Source organism: Haemaphysalis longicornis, unplaced genomic scaffold, assembly GCF_048455015.1.
Source record: "Haemaphysalis longicornis isolate Haplotype H1 unplaced genomic scaffold, Haemaphysalis longicornis Haplotype H1 scaffold_27, whole genome shotgun sequence".
In the NCBI taxonomy this organism is placed as follows: domain Eukaryota; kingdom Metazoa; phylum Arthropoda; class Arachnida; order Ixodida; family Ixodidae; genus Haemaphysalis; species Haemaphysalis longicornis.
The window spans coordinates 820,701-840,793 of record NW_027526325.1 but is presented as its reverse complement, the minus strand read 5'-3'; the positions used below and the strand labels follow the sequence as shown (position 1 = coordinate 840,793).

Genomic DNA, 20,093 nt, shown 5'->3' with positions numbered 1-20,093 from the left:
TCATGGTGGACTGAGTTGACGCCCCGTTCTCATCCCATCCTCGTCGCCACTGAAACGAACACGCCGGGGCAGTGGCTGGGCCAAGACAAAGCGTTTATTGCGATAGCGCGGGTTAAGTAGCGTTGTGTGAAAGGGGTTAAGAGGGAGGGAATTGAGAAGTGGTGATAACGCCGGCTTCGGCGGGCGTGACGTCGCAGATACATCATAAAAACCGAACCTTTCTTTTTTATTTAACGTGAGAGGGAGGGCTATGTAAGCTCGTACAAAGCTTAATATTGAAGTAGGATGGAGAGTTGGGCGAGTATATGGTTGGTTGGAAACAGCGCGTTAAAACGGGATCGCGAAGCGCTACGATCACGAACAGGACGAGCGCTAGCTATCAACTGAGATTTATTGAAGAAGAGCATTGAAGGGGAGCATTCAGAAATTCCCCTGCCCAAGTACACTGTTTGTGTCACTAAAAAATTTCTCATTATTTTTCTTAAACTACTTCAAGTTATATGCAAGTTGGTCCACACAGTCGTAAACGCACAGTCTAGAAAGCGCGTACTCTCGCTTTTTTAGTTTTGAATACTGGTCAAACAATATTATTCGAGATTTAACTACGAATGTACAGTAATAAAAGCTTCCGAAACTACACACTTCGCTTGGTGAACTTCGGTTTTGGTTCAATGGAAGAGGTTTGGGTCGACGAACCTCTGGGAAGGGGGGGGGGGGGGGGGTGAGGTTACCCCCCCTTAGGTGCACCACTGCCTGGAGAAGACAGAGTCGAACCGTGCCTCACAAGTTACCCTCTGGACCTTTCACAGCCGGAAGGCCCACTGAGCATCGCAACGCACAGTTGCCGGGAAATTTCCGAGGACTTTGGCAATGCTAGCTAGCTGCAGGCTCTTGCATTCCGTCTGTTAAGCTTGTCAATGGCGCACGGTCATTTCAGTGGCCTTAAAGGAGTACTGACACCACTTTTCGGCGTTAATATTACTGCAGTTTGCTTCCTTTACTCAACAGAATATCCTGGCTGAAGTATGAGCGGCCTGCGACGCGAAGAACACACTTCAATTGGATCTCATTTATCGCGCCGACGGAGCAGCGCGCGGAGCGGCACCCAACAAATGGACATCAGCGTGGCATCACTCCGTGAGGAAAAAAGTGACACGACAGATCTCGTCAAAAAAAAAAATAGCACTGTCGAATCCGCATCGACGGCAGTTTCTGCGAATGCCCCCACGTAGTGATCTAGTGAGGCGCTTAATTAAAAAGAATGTCTGGAGCTTTACGTTTGCGTTTATTTATCTCGATCGTAGATGTGGCGACGACGTTTCTCGCTTCCGACGGCGCGTTTCGACGAGCGGCGTGCGGCACCACCCGTTTCAATTTGGCGCCGCGGCGTCCTAGAAGCAGACGACGCGCCTCCGTTGCTATAGCGACGTGCCCGCATGCGCAGAGAGCAGTGGAAGTGCGATCAAGTGCGAAACATCCCCCTCGCGAGGGGCACGATCAAATGCAGAGCATTTCCAGGGGCGCACGACGTTAAGTAGTTTGCGTTACGCTAATGTTGTTGCACTTGTGGCAACTGCTGACGAGAGAGCGCTCGTCAGAAGTAATTTGAACGAGTCAAGGATATAAGGCGCGTCCGTAGCGTCCCTTCCTGTGTCGGCTTTGTGGTGCAGTGGTTAGAGCACCATGTACATTCCGTTCCTCCCGCAGGGTCGAGGGATCGAAACCGGGCGTCGGATAGTTTTTTTTATATATATAGTAGGGACAACGACGGTGCGGACTACGGACGGCAACGCGGGTGACATCGTGAGTTACTGAAATGCTCTGCCTTTAAAAGCGACCGTGGATGTGACGCAGGAGCTGCGAGTGCAAATGCTACCGCGGCTAAAGAACGACGCGCGACGCTGCTCGTGACGGGGGGTGGCAAGACGCGCGCTGGGAGCAGCCCGCCGGTCTGCCTACAGATGTGTTCGGCTTAGCACTGCAGCGGATATTCGAGTGCCGCTCTCGTAAGCGGTGCAGATGCCAATTTTAAGTCACTTCTTAAGCGACCCTGAACCTGCGTCCACCGGCGATGTCCGCACACGTGGAGATGGGCGCGCGCAGCCTGGCCGCTGACATGGCACATACCCACGTGGGGGATTGGCCAGGAATCTCCTCGTCTTTCTTGGCAACGGGGGGAGATGGGCGCGCGCTGCCTGGCCGCTGACATGGCACATACCCACGTGGGGGATTGGCCAAGAATCGGGCGTGAGAAGGGCTAATGCACCTGCTTAAAGGAGTACTGACACGAAATTTCAAAGCTGAGATCCGCTCTAGCAATCAAGTACAACGACAACACAAATAGGTGTCTGTGATTAAATGCATCTTTCTTTCTTTGTAGGTGTGTGTGTGTGTGTGTGTGATCTCTCTTTCGCGAACATTACCGAACCGCGCAAATTCAACTCGTGCATTCGCACTTTCACATCCTTCCCCTCGGGGAAATGCGGGGAATTTTTTAATGCAACCCGCCATCGGATCATTAACTCCTTACTCATGTAAGCCACTATGGTCGGGACTTGGGGACAATTCCGTGCAGCGGTAACAAATTAAGCTATCACTCGAGCTACCTGCGCCGGCCTGGGCCACTTCGCGGCCGCCGCCTGCATAGCGACCGTGCGGCTAGCTCAGTGGGCTTTTCGTGCCTCCGGCGCGTTTTCGCATCCAATGGTAATAAACAGTAATAGAAACAGAGTGCCTGGAATCGCTATAGAACTTTGGTCGCGGCCAGCTTCCCGATGAGCTGAAGAAATCACGGCGCCTCCGCCGCCAAAGATCGGGTCGTTCGTTCTCGAGAGCAGAAGCTCCGCCCTCCGGCCCTCCGATTGGAGCGGCGTGCCGGCGAAAACCGCCGGCAGTGCGGAAGCGGCAAACACAAACTCGTGACGTGTTTGCATGTTGTTTATTTACACAATATCCTCGGGATGTCGATTGCGCGTGATCCTCTGCTGGCTGCTAGGTTGCGTTTCGCACACTTTAAAATTGATTTTAAATATGCTCTAGGCTGTATTCGTCGCTGATATTTTGCAGATGATGTATATGTGTTCCCACCAATCTATCTCCGAAGTTATCTCGCCTTCAAAAATTTGTGTCAGTGCCCCTTTCAACTGCGGTGAAGTTTTTACCACGATAGACTTGCGGGAGGAGTCTGTTCAGCTTCACTCCCCTGCCGTTTGGAGTGGCCTCCGCGCCGGCCGTGTTTCAACGTCGTATGGAGACCATTTTGCAGGGGCTTCCGGGTGTTCAGGTCTACCTAGACGTCATCGTGGCAGAGAAACACAATGACTGCACCACACTGCGCGCAGTATTGAAGCGTATCCAGGATTGTGGCGTGCGCTTGAACGCAGACCAGTGCAAGTTCCGCCAACCAGAGGTGGATTTTTTGGGACATCGAATTAACGCTCGAGGGCTTCAACCAGAGACGGAAAACATAGACGCCATCCTTCAGTTTCAGGAACGCGAAATCCTGCAGAATTAAGGTCCTACCTTGGCATGGTCACGTACTACCACAAGTTTCTCCCCAATGCATCGACCGCCATGGCGCCCCTATATCAACTACTCCGGAAAGAAGCTAAGTGGGGGTGGGGCGACCCTCAACAACAGTCATTCAGCAATGTGAAAGACCTTCTCATCCTCGCAGATTTTCTGGCGCATTTTGACCCACACAGGCCGCTAGTCCCGGAATGCGATGCCTCCCCGGACGGAATCGGCGCACTGCTTTCACACGATGTCGGGAGCGGGGTACTTCGGCCCATAACGTTCCGTTCTCGCTTATTGACGGAAGCTGAGAACAATTACTCGCAGCGGGAGCGTGAAGCCTTGGCACTTGTGTTTAGTGGATCGAAATTCCGACAATACTTACTCGGCAATACTTTCACATTGATGACGGACCATAAGCCGCTTGTGGGACTTTTTCATCCAGACTGGCCAGTACCCGTGATGGCTGCTGCGCGAATCCAGCGATGGGCCCAGCTGCTCAGCGCATACGATTACGTCATCAAACACCAGCCCGGGAAAGAACGTTCTAGCAGATGCCCTGAGCCGGCTCCCCACGTCAGCAACTTCCCAGCCAGAGACGGAGGAAGAAACTGGGTACGGTGAGTATGTCCTGCTCACGAAAACCCTCAATGATGCTGTCATGTCCGGGAAGCAACTGGGCACTCTCACGGAGCTCGGTGACGATTTAGCAAAGGTGCAAAAATGGGTGCAGGAGGGGTGGCCAAGAAATTTGGGCCCCGAGGACCAGCACTTGATGCCATACTTCAACCGGAAGGCCGAGACAACGGGGAGTTACGGGCTTCTCTACTGGGGCCATCGAGTGATCGTCCATAAGAGTGCCCGATCAGTGATATTACGTCTGCTGCACGATACTCGCCAAGGAATTTGCTCAATGAAGCGGCTAGGGCGCTCCTTGATGTGGTACCCCCGGATCGATAATGACATTGCATGAGCACATGGTGTTCTGCCCCAGTTACATCCAACCTGCCCCTATGCCCCCCAAGAAACCCCCTGTTGCATGGCCGGAAACAGATGAGCGTTGGTCGAGGCTGCACTGCATAGATTTTGCGGGGCCGATCGATGGTCACATGCTACTGATTGTGGTGGATTCACACAGTAAGTGGATAGAAGCGATACCCATAGAGAGTCCCACCACGCACGCCACCGTAGAGGCTCTGCGCACCTTGTTCAGTACATTCGGGTTGCCCCGGACGCTGGTATCCGATAATGGCCCACAGTTTACAAGTTGTGAGTTTCACAATTTTATGAAGTTGAACAACATACCTGCGAACAGCACCGTATCACCCCCAGTCCAATGGGCTCGCGGAGCGGGCTGTGCGTACTGTCAAGTATTCTTTGAAGAAGAATGTGCAAGGGTCACTGAAAACCCGCCTGCAAGGATTCTGCACAGGCACCGCAGGACGCCGCAGGCTGGGCTACGATTTTCGCTCCAGGCTGGACAACGCAGTGTCCATTCCGCCCTCACCAGTTGACCGTCCCTCCCTCGATGTGTGGCAGCCCGGTGAGCCAGTCTGGGCGAGAAACTTCGGGCGAGGTGAGCCGTGGGCTCCAGCCAGCATTACATCGACAGACGGAGCCGCCTGGTGAATGCCGACGGTCCGGAGCAACATTTATAGAAAGGATCTATGAACGTTGGTCCGGAGGGGGAAACTATTCGCCGCCACGGCGGCCAGGTGAAGCCACGGGAGTTGGAGCACGACAAGGGAGAAGCCAGTGACTCCGGGTGCCAGGAACCTGCCGGCGGACCCCTGGCAGGAGGAACACCGAGGCGAGTGCCAACAAGGAGCGAGACCGCCAGGAGCACCTCAACTCCGGTGTTGCGTCGCTCAGGCTGGCAACGCAGACCCCCAGACCATTACTCACCGTAGGGGGAGCGAGATGATGTACCTGCGATGCCGCGCCAGCCAAAGCCGCTGTTATCACCACTGCTACATTAACCTGCACTATGGCGAATAAGCGCTTTGTCTTGGCCCAGCCACTGCACCGCGTGTTCGTTTCAATGACGACACTGACAACTAATCCACGGTCATTCGATGCGAGCCAGGTGCTGGTCACCTTTGGGGACCTCCAGATCGCTGTGGCAAGCGGCCACAAGAGGGAGCTCTTTGAATAAATGTCCTCTCTCCCTCGCTCTTCCGTGTGCCATATTTTGTTTCCGGCAGTTGCGTGCAGTCCTGGGAAAGCAAGCATTGGCCCTCGTGAGGCAACCCTGGCCCTGGTGAGGCAACCCTGCTCCCACCGAGAGAGTGCCGCGGGAGCCCCTGGGAGTGCCCTCTAATGCTGAAAGAGCGCAGCTACTGTTCCAATCAACTGGAGCTCTCCGCTATGCAGCTGCAAAACTTCGTTTCAGAAACTGAGCGGCCCCAGCACGCCGCTTCGCACCAGCTCAGGGGCAAGTGCATTGGCATTGCAAAGGAAGAAACCTAAGCTTGGTGTAAAGTCCGTTCCACACGATGCGAATTTACCTGCGAATTCGCAGCTGCAGCGGCGCTCTTGCGGCAGAACAATCTATTTTCATTTGTGCCGAAGCTACGGAGATAAGTTGTTTTGCTGCACAAGTGGTGCTGCAGCTGCGAATTCACGGGTAAATTCGCATCACGTGGAACACCCCTTAACATTTACTCAATGTGACTTAATAAATAAAGCTTGCTTTTCAAATCGGAAAACATCAACCTAGGTAACACTTACTCGTGTTTCCACAGTTATGATTTACGGCAGCAGCTGCGAGCACAACTTTCTATCAATAGATGGCAGCCTGGCTGACTCGCCTCACGCTTGCCCCCAGCACAGGGGGCCAACCACGACCAGTTTTATTGACAGCGTTCACGAGGAGTTCCGCAACTGTTGCACGTGGAGCAACCGTGCCAATGAACGCATGCGTGCGAGAGCACTCGGGGCCCACATCATTTATTGTCCCCCACAAGGGTGCCCTCAACGCAGGGGCCGCGTGTGGCAGCGGCCGAAGGCAATTTGGTCACCCATGCCACGGGAGCAGTGCTCTGCCACACTGCTGTCGGCAGCAAAAATTGGGTCGCCCTTTTAAGAGCACCTTCGCAGCATAGGAACGAGTGTCATGTGGAAGCCACGAGGAGTGGCACAGCCGATTTCTGGCCACAAATTTACACCAACTCTGCATCGTGCCGGGCCCGTCCGAAAACCATGCCGCAGAGAAGGCACTCGACAACAACAAAGGAGGACTGGTCAGCAGGGCGGCGCTTGTTTTCTTCCAGCGACGGAGACCATGCAATCAGCAGGCGACAGGACAGCGTCAAGGTCACACTTGCGGCCAGCGCGTGCACGCATCTGCTGAGCTGAGGCCGTTCAGAATGATTCCGCCTTGGTCAAAGCCTGGCCTCCCACCCACATTCCCAACAAGTGCTGCGGCCCCCATCGACGGCTTGCATGGCTTACTGGCAGGCAGTGGAACACCGCTCACCACCTGCGAAGGAGGGAGAGCTGCCCTGTAGCCCCGCCAGGCCCCCCGCGTCCTGTGCACTGCAATCTGCAAGCAACCTTCACAGACCGTCAAGCACACTTGGAGACCACCTCGGCAGCTTCCTGCGTGCTCCCTGCCACCGAACACACCACTGGGTGCCTCCCACACGGCCACAAGTTTCGGGGACGGCCACGCCCCAGGCGCCAGTCAGTCACAGTGGCAGCCACACCGGCAGGAAATTTTACCCCCTCTTGGATTCAGTAGTCCCGGCCAACCCGCGGCACCAATTGAAGGCGTCACTCGTCGCCCGACAGCCTCGCCCGGTGCGCGGCCCTCCGGGGCCGCTTCCTCTGCACGGTGCCACCACAGGGCGCCTGCAGCCTCCGCGGGGCCAGGCTCCTCCGCTGCAGGGGCCGTGCCTGCAAGCGGGGCTCTTCGTAGTCGCTGCCGCTCTCAGTCGAGCTGTCCGAGTCGCCCGACCAGAACTTGGAAGGCCGCTGCGAGAACACCTTGCACCTCCGCAGAGGCTGCGGCCGGGGGGCAGCCCCGGGGCCAGCGGACACCCGCGACGGGCCGGCTCCGCCTTCGTCGTCCGACGAGGACAGCTCGATCACCACGGGCGCCCCCGGCTGCGCCGGCACCACCACGCAGTCCGAGTCGTCGGAGTCGCCCGCCGCCACCAGGTCCACCGTCGTCCCGTGGTGCAGGCCACTGGGGCCCGGCTCGCTCGGGTCCCTCGGCGCCAGCAACACCGGGGGCCGCGCCGGGGCGGCCTCGTCGTCATCCGACTGCGCCGCCACAAACGGGGCCGCACGGGAGCCCCGGGCGAGCACGCTGGCCGCCGAGTCGTACACGGCCACCCGGTCATAGGCGACCATATCGAGCGGCGAGGCCACAAAGGCGGCCAGCTCGTGCAGGAAGTGAGCCGTGCGAGCGCCGAAGAAGGGCCGCACGTGCTCGGCGAACTCGGCGCTGCACACCTCGTAGCGGGTGATGAGCGTGAGGACCAGCTCGGTGGTGAACGCCAGCTGGGCCTCGCCGCCAGCCAGCAGGGCCTGCAGCTCGCGGTCCAGCCAGGGCATCAGGCGGTGCGTGCACCCAGGGTTGTCGCGGAAGAAGGCCGGCGTGAAGTGGCGTGCCGACCGGCGGTTGTTGGGCGGGCACACCCACAGGCCCAGCTCGTACAGGCTGCGCCGCTCCGCGCTCGAGCTGGGCAGCGGGCTCAGCTGGGCAGCCGCCACCGCCGCGGCCGACGATCGGCCAACCCTGCACGCCAGCCACCCACACTCTGGCTTCACAAGGCAAGCGGGTTGTGTGGCGCCCAGCAACAAGATCAAGGGTGCACTCTCTTTAAAGGGACACTGAAGTGTATGTATGTTTGTGTTTATTGGCGCAAGGGTAACTAGGACCAAAGAGCGCCAAAACTATGTTAAGTGGTCTGTCAATAGTCAGGTTTGAGCTTAAAATATGTATGAAATGAGTATGATATATCCTAAAATACTGTATATATGGGTGTAGAGGGCCCGTAGACTAAAAAATGGAGATGTTCATAATGGCGGATGAAAGGGATTGTGAATGGAACGCGACTGTAGCTCGAACCGAAGAGCACGCTACGGCAGCGGGCCCCTCGTGCGAACAATGAAAACATGAAGGCTTTGCTCAATGCTTGTAGGCTCTGAGGTCACGCACTGTACGAAATGAGCTTTAAAAACTTGACATCTGCAAGATAACTTAAAAGGGACTTGTTTGTGAACATAGGTTCATCTCCTAAGAACAGTGACGGGTGTAGCGGAATGTTGAAAGTATAGATTTTAGGGAAATGCCGTTTTCTGGCCTCATTGCAGGATGCGCACTCAATTAACACATGGAGGACGGAGAGCCGGTCCCCACACTTATCACAAACCGGTGGGGATGTGCCATTTAAAAGATATGCGTGCGTAGCGTAAGTGTGGCCGATGCGTAGTCTGCAAATCGATACTTCAATGAATCTGTTTTGTTTTTCTGTTGTGTATCTTCCTAGGTGGGGTTTTATTGAGTGGAGCTTGTTTTCTGTGTGTGTGTCCCACGTGTCCTGCCAGCGTTTACGGATTCCCCTTCGGATCACTGGCTTCAGATCGAGGTAAGGGATTTCCGCGACGTCAACACCACTATGGAGGGCCGCCAAAGTGGCGTTCTGGTCGGCAATTTCATTGCCTAGAATGCCACTGTGTCCAGGGATCCAGCAAACAAGTATTTTTAGTTGTAATTTATGAGCAGTCACGAGAGCTTTAAAAAGGTGATTGAGGACAACATTTTTTGTAGGTTTAAAGGAACCTAGTGCCGTAACGACACTTAAGGAGTCTGTGTAGATAACTGATTCTTGTATTTTGTTCTGTGTAATGTGCTCCACTGTGATTAAAATACCATAAGCTTCTGCTGTAAAGATACTGGTATTTTTGTTCAAGGTCCTCGTGCTGGCGAAGTCCGGGCCATGTGCAGCACACGACACAGCGGAAGCACACTTCGAGGCATCCGTGTAAAATGAGGTGTATGGATATGTGTGTTGTAGTTGTAAAAAATGCTGGGAGATCAGCTCACGAGGTGCACGGCGCTTATCAATGCGTTTAAAGGATGTGTCACAACGAATCGTTGACATTTCCCAAGGCGGGACTTCGTCGGCGATGGAAGTCTTCATGCCCTCATCGAAAGACACCCCTATTTCCTCTGCAAGGCCTTTGACACGTAAGGATAAAGGGGCAAGGATCGAAGGGCGCGCTAAATACAAATGGGCAGATGAGACGTCATTCAGAAATGAACTGCACGGGTGATTCTTCACAGACATTGTCCTAGTAGCATAGAGCAGTGCTGTATAAGCACGCTGGTGCTCTAGGCACCAGTGGTCACATTCTACATATAGACTTTGAATTGGACTTGTCCTGAAGGCTCCCGAGGCAAGGCGAAGGCCCAAATGTAGCACTGGGTCCAACATTTTTAGGGCAGTTTTAGATGCAGACCCGTATGTTACGCTTCCGTTGTCTATACGGGACCTAACTAAACTGATAAAGAGGTGTAAAAGGCAATCTTTATCAGCACCGTAAGACTGAAGCGACAAAACTTTTAAAATGTTTATGGTGTTTAGGCATTTCTGTTTGAGTGTTTTTATGTGCCGTATGAATGTTAGCTTTTCGTCAAGTATAACACCTAAAAACTTGTGTTCTTTTTTGACGGGAATCCGTTCTCCGTTCAGCGTAATGTCAGGTTCCGGATGGATTCCACGCTGTCTTGTGAATAAAACACATGTACTTTTCTGAGGATTCAGTTTAAAACCATTTTCCTCTGTCCATTTCCGGAGCCTGTTTACACCTAACTGTATTTGCCTTTCACAGATGGACAGGTTGGAAGACCTAAAGCTAATATGAACATCATCAACATACAGTGAGTAGGAGATTGTGGGTGGCAAGGATTTTCCAAGCGAATTCATTTTAACTACAAATAGAGTACAGCTTAATACTCCACCTTGGGGAACACCATTTTCTTGTATGTACGTTCTGGATACAACTGTCCCTATTCTTACCCTAAACATTCGCTGTGACAAATAACTTTCAATAGTGTTTAACATACGCCCAGACACACCGAAAGCCTTGAGATCAAGCAGTATGCCGTGGCGCCAAGTTGTGTCATATGCTTTTTCTATGTCAAAGAAAACAGAAAGACAGTGCTGTTTGTGGATGAAAGCATCTTTGACATATGACTCGAAGGCTACCAGCTGGTCAGTTGTGCTTCGACCTGATCGAAAACCCGCCTGACAACTGTCCAGGATGCCGTTATATTCAAGAAAATACACTAGCCTCTTATTTACCATTTTTTCAAAAAGCTTTCCCAAGCAACTTGTTAAAGCTATTGGTCGGTAACTGGCAGGTAGTGAGGCATCTTTCCCTTCTTTCAGTACGGCAACTACAACAGCTTCTCTCCAAGCTCTCGGAAAGTATCCTGCCGCCCAAATTTTATTGAAAAAGTGCAAAAGTGTTTGGAGAGTTTCTGTGTGCAGATGTTGTATCATTGCATAGGATATCCTATCTGCCCCCGGTGCTGAAGCCTTACATGTTCCTAGGGCAACCAAAAGCTCTGTTGAAGAAAAATCCGAGTTGTATGGTTCATCGGATGTTCTGTTATCTGTAATCGGTTTTTTCTCCATGGATGATTTGTGTCGTAAAAAAGTATTCGTGTAGTGAGTAGAACTTGAAACACATTGAAAGTGTTTTGCAAGTGCGTTGGCCTAGTCCTCCAGGGTGTCGCCCACACTGCTAATCAAGGGTAGGCTGTGTGTTTTATGCCCATTAAGCTTTTTAATTCTATTCCATACCTTGCCTGTATCTGTGTATGAATTGATAGAAGTCACAAAAGAGCGCCAGCTCTCCCTTTTGGCTTGCTGGCGAATGCGCCTTCCTTGTGCTTTCGCGCGTTTGAAGGAAATTAGGTTTTCAGAAGTGGGATACCTGCGGAGGACACCCCATGCCTTATTTTGCGCCTTCCGTGCATGCCGACACTCGTCATTCCACCACGGCCTCCTAGCGTTAGGTGTGGCACCAAATGTTTGTGGAATTGAGCACTCAGCGGCATGAAGTATATGGGCCGTAATCAGTTCACAGGCTTCATCAATGCCCAAATGGCTTAAAGATGTGTATGAAAGCTGAGATAGTTGTTTAAATTTCAGCCAATCTGCAGCAGATTCCCTAAACCTTTTATAGGAGTTGAAGATGTTAGGGATTTTGTCAATGCTTTTCAGGATGACTGGGAAGTGGTCGCTCCCATAAGGATTATTGTCAACTCCCCATTCAACAGATGGAAAGAGGACAGAAGAGCCGATTGTCAGGTCTATGTGTGAGTATGTGTTGTGTGTAGTGTTGTAGTATGTCGGCTGTTTTTTATTGAGTAGACAAGCTCCGGAAGAAAATAAAAACTTTTCTAGCAAGCGGCCCCGGGCATCTGTCCGTTGAGACCCCCAGAGTTCACTGTGAGCATTAAAGTCGCCTACCAATAAGAAGGGTTCCGGGAGCTCATCTATGAGGGACTCGAATTCTGAGCTCGATAGACGGTAATCCGGGGGAACGTATAAAGAGCAAACTGTTATTAACCTATTAAAGAGGATTGCTCGGACTGCCACAGCTTCGAGGGCAGTCAGCAACTGAAGAGGTGAGCAGGGGACAGACTTTTGCAAAACAATCGCTACACCACCAGAGGAGTGAGTGTAGCAGTCCCTGTCTCTCCTGAATACCGAGTATTGTTTGAGAAAGTTGGTTTGTGTAGGTTTTAAGAGTGTTTCTTGTAGGCATAGGATATTTGGATGGTACTTATTAAGGATTTCGTAGACATCATCGAGGTTTCTAATTAATCCCCTACAGTTCCATTGGATAATGCTTTGAACTGCCATAAAAGGTTAGAAGAAAGGTGCTGAGCATACGTTTTGTTTAGATGGAGATCCCTATGTCACTGAGCCCGAATCAGGGCCAATGACTCGGGGAGCTTGTGATTTTTTGCCGCGGCCAAAACTACCGCGCTGGTCTTTAGATGACTGCGATGCAGGCCGGGATGGCGTGACATCCATGTCCTCGTCCGGGTTTTGGGGCATTGACGGGAGGGAGGTTTTACGGCGCCCATCCCGCAACGCGTTTGATGGGATGGCAGAAGATTCAGCCACCACCTTTTTTGATGTGTTGGACATGGCTGCAGAAGAGGCGCCTCCTGTACTCACATCCATTGCCACCGCAGTTTCGGCGGTCGGGGTCTGTCGAGGAGTGACAGCAACGCCACTCCCAGAGCAATTCTGGTCAGGTGCAACGCCTGCGGGCACTGCTGGCGATGCACGAGTTGTTTGGCCTGCCAGGGGCAGCACCTCGAGGGGTGTGTGCGCCACTAAGTCAGTTTCACTATACTGAGTGGCCGCAGAAAGCAGACGCCGCCCCACCCCCCGGCGGGCAGCGCTGGCGTAGCTCCCTGAAGGAAGCAGAGCATAACGCTTACGGGCTTCTGGAAATTAAAGATTTTGCGTCACTTTTAGGTTGATGATTTCTTTTTCTTTCTTAAACTCCTGGCAAGAGCGAGAGTATGCTCCATGGGGTCCTCCACAGTTGCTGCACTTTAGTTGTGTGCTTTTGCAGTCGTCAGCATAATGGTCCTGCTCAGAGCACTTTGCACACGTTTGTTTTCCTCGGCACGAATTGCTGCCGTGCCCATACCTCTGGCAGATGAAACAACGTCGCGGGTTTGGTATGTATACTCTGGTCTTACAGCGCAGAAACCCTGCGTTTACGTACTCTGGCAAAGTGCATCGATCAAAGGTCAGTATTATGTGCTTCGTTTTAATTTCGTTTCCGTCCCGTCTAATGGTGATGCGTCGCACAGCGGTTACCCCCTGCTCGCGCAAACCTTCGAGCAGGTCAAAGTCTGTTTCGTTGATCAGTTCTGATTCGGAGATGACACCCTGGCAGCTGTTAAGGATACGGTGGGGAGTTACTGTGATCTCAAGGACGGCTAGCTTGGTTTGCTTCAAAAGAGTGTTGGACTGCTCTCTACTCTTGACTTCGATCATCAGGTCTCCAGAACTGAGCTTTTTCGCTTCATAGTTTTTTCCTATCAAACCTTCAATAAATTTCGCAACCAAAAATACAGATTTGCTGGTAACGGGAGTTTCTTTATCAGCTGACTGCATCACTAGGAAGCGTGGGAAGTTGTCAGGGTTGTTGAAGGCGAGGTTAGAAATCGGTTTGAAAATTTCTTCGGTGCGGCCTCGTTTCGGAGGCCGATCAGTTCGTTTGGATGGAATGGAGAAGGAAGCCATAAACTATGGAATGAATTCGGTGGCAAGGCCAGTCACCCACCACGGAGCCCAACAAGGGAACGTGGCTTTGCAGCGCACGCTAACTGTACGTTGCCACTATAACCCTATGCTCGGGATCTAGGTTGAAGCCTTCGCACAGGGTTAACCCTCGCCGCCTGGGGAAAACGGAGAAATGAAGAAAAGAGAAGATGACAGGACAGGGTTAGGAAGGACAATAGGAAAGCAAAAGAATGGAGAGGAGGACAGGAAAAGGCGACTGGCTGATTCCCCCCAGGTCGGGTCAGACTGGGGGCACCGTCTACGGGAAGCGGGGGCCGAAGTGGTGTGTTGCCTCTGCCAGGGGGCCATGAAGGTCCAAAACAACCCTGGCTTTGGCTCAACCACCAGGATGCCCTTTTCCCCGGACACGGCAAAGCCACGCACAGCCAAGGGCGTGGGTGGGTCCAACCCACATGGGCTCGGGGTCCGCGGTGTCGCCACTACCGTCACCTTGAATAGACAAGGCGCCCCTGCGGGCAGGGACACTGAAGTGACGGTCAAACTTCCGTTCGTGTCTCCACTGCACAGAAAAGCTCACATCAGCATACTTTTCACCGCTTACCGTATTTACTTGCGTAAACGAACCCACTTTCAAGGGTGAGACAGCTCAATCAGATTTGGGAGCAGTTTTTGGAGCAGCGAAATCTCGCGGGCGCACTAACCGTCGCTTATTGAGGCGCTATCCGTTTGCGATTGCGGCGCGCAAACATTAACGCCACAGCTAAAACGCTATACTAAAACTCTCTGTAATTAATAGCGTGCAGTAATAGCGCCCGTCCCGCTATCGGACATTGCTTGAACATTTTGCGGTGATGTAGCCTGCGCCGCCAGTTCTGCAGTGCCGATCGTCCCATTCCTACCACTCGCAAGCTCTCTGTCCAAAGCAGCAATAACTCGGCGTTTTATAACACCGCAATGAGTCCGAAATTTCCCTTCAAGCAAGCACCGTGCAGGCCCCACGTTGTTTTTGATGAACTCCCCCGTCTTTCAAGAGGCGCAACTTCCCGCCACGGATCAAACGACTAAATGTACACCCAGCCACTCCAGATAACCAAAAGCACAGCAGAAATCGACGAAGAGCACACTGCCTGAACCACGAGCAACTGCTTCACCTGGCTGCCATGTTCCCCAGTCTTTACCACACCAAGATGGCGGCGCCCCAGTATTGTCGTTCCGGAGATCCGGCACTCCGAAAATTGCCGTTTTTCATCAACAACTTGCACAAGTAGTAGTTTGTCGCCTCAGTACACAAACACAGAAGTATTTTTTCTACAGGACTTCATAATTGTTTCCGATGGGAAAACTTTAAAAACTCACAGAATATAGCATGTGCAACCCAACATTGTGACTTTAGAAAAAGCTATCTTGGGGACCATTTTATGCGGGTTTTTTATTGAATGTTCAATTAATCAATTGAACCTTTACAAACAGCAACACCTTGAAGATGCTGGAAAAGTATGCCGTCAGTAAGCATTTTTCCCCACTGAAACTGACGGGAGCGTTAAAATCCTTGGCTCTCACACTGTTTGGAGCAGATTGGTGCCATTTTTGCAATTTTCAAGCTTTTGGAGCAGCCTGGCGCAGGGAGAAAAATTTGTATCAAAAGTGCACAATATGCGCAGCTGTCCCACCCCTGCACCTTTTTTTCAGAAAATTCGGCACAAATGGACGGGAGGGTTCATTATGCGGAAAAAATTGCAACAGATTTTTAAAAGTTGAAATTTCATACAATAAAGTTGCTCAGAGAAGCACTGTCAGAGCCTTACGATTTTCGTAAAAACACGTGGGTAATTATGTAATCAAATTTCTTTTTCATTCCCAACATGCCAGTGGCCCCGTACACACCATGCCCTCCTCACTGACGTCACTTGCCACTTCACATTTGTCGTCGGCCCACAGTGCACCATCTTCCCTGCCGCCAAGGCACTCCATAACTTCGTTTCCCACACCTGGAAACTTCCCTTCTTTGGGACCACCAAACACACAGCAATACCTGTTCACTGCCCACAAGCCTCGTTTTCACCCATGGCGTACAAGTGCCGCCCAGCCGTGCAGTTTCCATGTGCATCAACGCATACCCCACTACTTTCAGTTTAAAACCGGCTGTGTAGCTCATGTATGGGCTAGCCCATTGTAAGGCGCGCTCCACGAGCACACACACACACACACACACACACACACACACACACACACACACACACACACACAAAAAAGGAACACAGTTGAACAACAAAACCACAGAGCGTAATGGCAAAGTTGCAGAAGAGCAACAGCAGAGGAGTGCGGAGTATGTATAGTGGTTTGTTCGCACACTGCCAGAACCAGCCGCAAGAGCAGAGAAGAGAGAAGGAGCGCAGGGTGTGTTTCGTGCTTTGTTCTCATGCCGCAACGCACAATTTTTAAATTGTGAGCCACGGCATTCGCACTCACGTCTTCGGCTACTGTTGAGATTTATTTTTGCTGGAATGCCTTTTTAGTGTTTCTGCGCATACTGTAGTGCGACATGAAGTTTCTGTGATTGTCTACGGCGTCAAACCATGCTGAAATAAAAACATATTCCCACTGCATTTTCTATTCAAAGTGACAAATTCTCAAGGAAGAAAAAGTTGTGGGGGGGGGGGGTTCACAACGCGACGCGAGTAAATACAGCATATCCTGTTGCTAAAGCATTTACGTTCGTATATCTCGAGGCTGGATCTGTACATCATCTGTAGCTGGGGCAATGATGGATTCACAGTTGCTTTCCACCCACTTCGCTGAGTGCACGAATAGGTCACCGGGCGCACCAGGCACAGAGGAAGGAGGAAGAAAAGGACACACGAAGTTTGCCGGTAACTGGGGCAGCCTGCCTGGGTGCTCCAGTGACGACACACTCGCAACCTGCGGGTTCCCTGCCAGTGGAGCACGCTGTTTGGGCCGGGAATGCACCTGCTAAAGGAGACATCTCAAAGAGGAGAACAACCACTGTGCTGTGGCGAGGGTATTTTCAACTTCATTGAAACAACGAACGTGGATGCACAAAACTGGGCCTCGTTGACAATGGGAAACGCCCCTGCACACCTTCTTCCCCATGTGGGCACCCACGCTTCCTCCACTAGTGGCTTTCCTGCAATGATGATGATGATGATGTTTGGATGTTTATGGCGCAAGGCCAACTGGGGCAAAGAGCGCCAAAACAATAGTGATATATGAGGGGTGAAACCTTAAACCCTACGTAAACTCAGCAAAACAAAAGTAAAATCACAAAACAACAATGAGCATGACTGGTGTATAGGGCCAGATTTCATTATGCATGATAGGAAATGAGGTTTAAAAACTTGACTTCTGACAAAAACTCAAACACACGTTTCACGGAAACAATGGCATCATCACCTAGAAAAAACAACGGATGTAGGGGAATATGTTGTCTGTAGAGTTCTCTGAAGTGTTTGTGTCGTGTTGTGTGAAGTGCCTTGCATGTGATTAGTATGTGTACTACGGATAGGGCCTCTCCGCACCTGCTGCACTGGGGTCTAGATGATCCCGTCAGCAGATACGAGTGCGTCGCATGGGTGTGCCCTATCCGCAGCCTACCCAAGGCGACTTCCGTGTGTCTGTTGTGTGAGTCAGTTGTGTATCGTCCCAAGTGTGGCTTTATTACGTGTAGTTTGTTATCTGTCTGTTCATTCCACTGTGCTTGCCATTTCCTACGAAGGTGTTGTCGAATTTGTGGCTTAAGGTCACTCTGTGGTAGCATTGTTATATCTACTGTGTTCCTTAGTGCAGCAACTGCGGCGTTCTGATCCGCAACCTCATTGCCAGCAATCCCAGCATGGCCTGGAACCCAGCACAACACCAGAACAAGTTTTTGGGCATATATAGACATAATAGTGTTGAAAACCATATGGACAATTCTGTTTTTGCATGGCTTGTACGATGCCAATGCGCGCACAACGCTCAAGGAATCTGTATATATGATGGACTTCGAGATTTTGTGTTCAAGAATGTGTTGTGCAACGAGTAATATGCCATATGCTTCAGCTGAGTAAATTGTGGTGTATGTGCTCATGGTTCTGCATGCATCAAAGTTTGGTCCATGAGCAGCGCAAGACACTATGGTTGCAGTTTTTGATGCATCACTATAAAACTCTGCATATTGATACTTGTACTGGAGGGACAAGAAGTGCTGCAAAATTGCAGTTTGTGGCACCCTAGTTTTATCAATATTCGTGAAAGACAAGTCACAACACACAGGTTGAAGCTGCCAGGGTGGTAAGACGTCAGTAAAAGAAGATGTGTGAATGTCTAAAAAGGAGATGTCGAAATTTGAAGCTTCCTGTCTCACTCTAAGTGAGAACGGCAAAGGAACAGACGGGCGATTTACAAACAGTGGCGATGTGGATGTATCATTAAGAACACGTTTAAAAGGATGGTCATTCAAAGATGAAATTTTAAAAGCGTACAGAAAGTCCACATACGTTCGTTGGTACTCAAGGCACCACTTATCACATTCAACATATAGACTCTGGGCCGGGCTAGTGCGGAACGCACCCGACGCAAGGCGCAGACCCAAGTGCAGTACTGGATCAAGACTTTTTAGCGTTGTTTTCGATGCCGACCCATACACGACACTGCCGTAGTCTAATCGAGACCCGACTAACGCTGTAAAGACCCGGAGAAGCAGTTCTTTGTCTGCACCATAGGATTGGTGGGAGAGGACCTTGAGAATGTTTAGTGTTTTGAGGCATTTCTGTTTAAGTGTTTTGACGTGAGGTATGAACGTGAGCTTGTTGTCAAATATGACACCTAAAAACTTGTGCTCCCGTTTAACAGGAATAGGTGCACGGTTAAGCGTAATCTCAGGGTCGGCGTTAATCCCGCGCTTGCGGGAAAATACAACACAAGTACTCTTGGCCGGGTTCAGTTTAAACCCGTTAAGGTCCGCCCAGCCAGCTAGTTTCTTAACACCGAGTTGTACTTGACGTTCGCATATTGACAGGTTACAGGATTTAAAAGATATTTGCACATCGTCTACATAGATGGAACAGGAAATGGTCGGCGGCAATGACTTTCGGAGGGAGTTCATCTTAACTATAAACAAGGTGCAGCTTAGAACTCCACCTTGCGGCACACCATTTTCCTGCAAATATACATTGGAAATTGCACTGCCAACCCTCACTCGAAAGGTTCGTTCGGCCAAATAACTACAAAGAGTGTTCAACATGTTGCCGGAGACACCAAATGACTTAAGGTCCCTGAGGATGCCGTAGCGCCAGGCTGTATCATAAGCTTTTTCAATGTCGAAAAATACTGTAAGGCAGAACTGGTTATGGACAAATGCATCTTTTATGTAGGATTCCAGTGCAACAAGTTGATCATTGGTAGATCGCCCCACCCTGAAGCCTGCCTGGCAGCCCTCGAGAAGACCGTTGTACTCCAGAAAGTACACTAGCCTACGGTTTATCATCTTCTCGAGGAGCTTACACAGGCAGCTTGTCAGGGCGATGGGACGATAACTTGCGGGAGAGGAAGGGTCCTTCCCCTCCTTCAGAAAGGCCACAACTATAGCCTCCTTCCAAGACCTTGGAAGCTGCCCCGAAAGCCATATTATGTTGTAGAGGTGTAGGAGTGTCTCAAGAGTGTCTGTGTGTAGGTGTTGTATCATGGTGTATGTAATGCTGTCTGCCCCTGGAGCTGAGGGCTTACAGGTGGAAAGAGCAACCTTCAGCTCATGAAGTGTGAATTCAGAGTTGTAAGCAGAATTCGACTTGTTCTTGTCTCGTAAGGGCTTCTTTTCTGCATTAGTTTTGTGTTGCATGAAAGTATTAGTGTAGTGTGCTGAGCTGGACACGTGTTGGAAGTGATGATGATGGTTTGATTTTATTGGCGCAAGGCCGACATGGGCAAAGAGCGCCAAACACAAAGTGATTTGATGAGGAGAGAACAAGAAATAAAATCAGTTAAAAGCTATGAGCATGGCTGGTGTAAAGGGCCAGGGTGAAGAACAAGAGTGGTTAAAAATAAATAAGGTGGCTGGTGTATAGGACCAGGGGTAAAAGCTATGGGTGGTATGAGATGAGTTGTAAAAAGTGAACTTCTGATAGGAACTGAAAGGTGCGTTGAACAGAAAACATGGCATCGTCTCCTAAGAAGTATGACGGGTGTGGTGGAATATGTCGTGTGTGTAGTTGAGGGAAGTGTTTGCGTCGTGTAGTGTCGAGTGCCTTACATTGTATGAGAATGTGCATCACGGATAGGGCCTCTCCG

At 51.1% G+C, this 20,093-nt stretch overlaps 1 protein-coding gene across 2 annotated transcripts in view; it reads right to left on the bottom strand.

Moving 5' to 3' along the window:
• Positions 1-6,348: 6,348 nt before the first annotated feature.
• LOC144172920 (E3 ubiquitin-protein ligase Topors-like) overlaps positions 6,349-20,093 on the bottom strand; it is an 80,694-nt gene continuing 66,949 nt past the window's right edge. For both annotated transcript variants that reach the window (XM_077701512.1, XM_077701513.1), the window contains exon 4: positions 6,349-8,257. In XM_077701512.1, the coding sequence (XP_077557638.1) occupies positions 7,288-8,257 (970 nt within the window). In that variant the 3' untranslated portion in view covers positions 6,349-7,287. The remainder of the gene's footprint in view (positions 8,258-20,093) is intronic.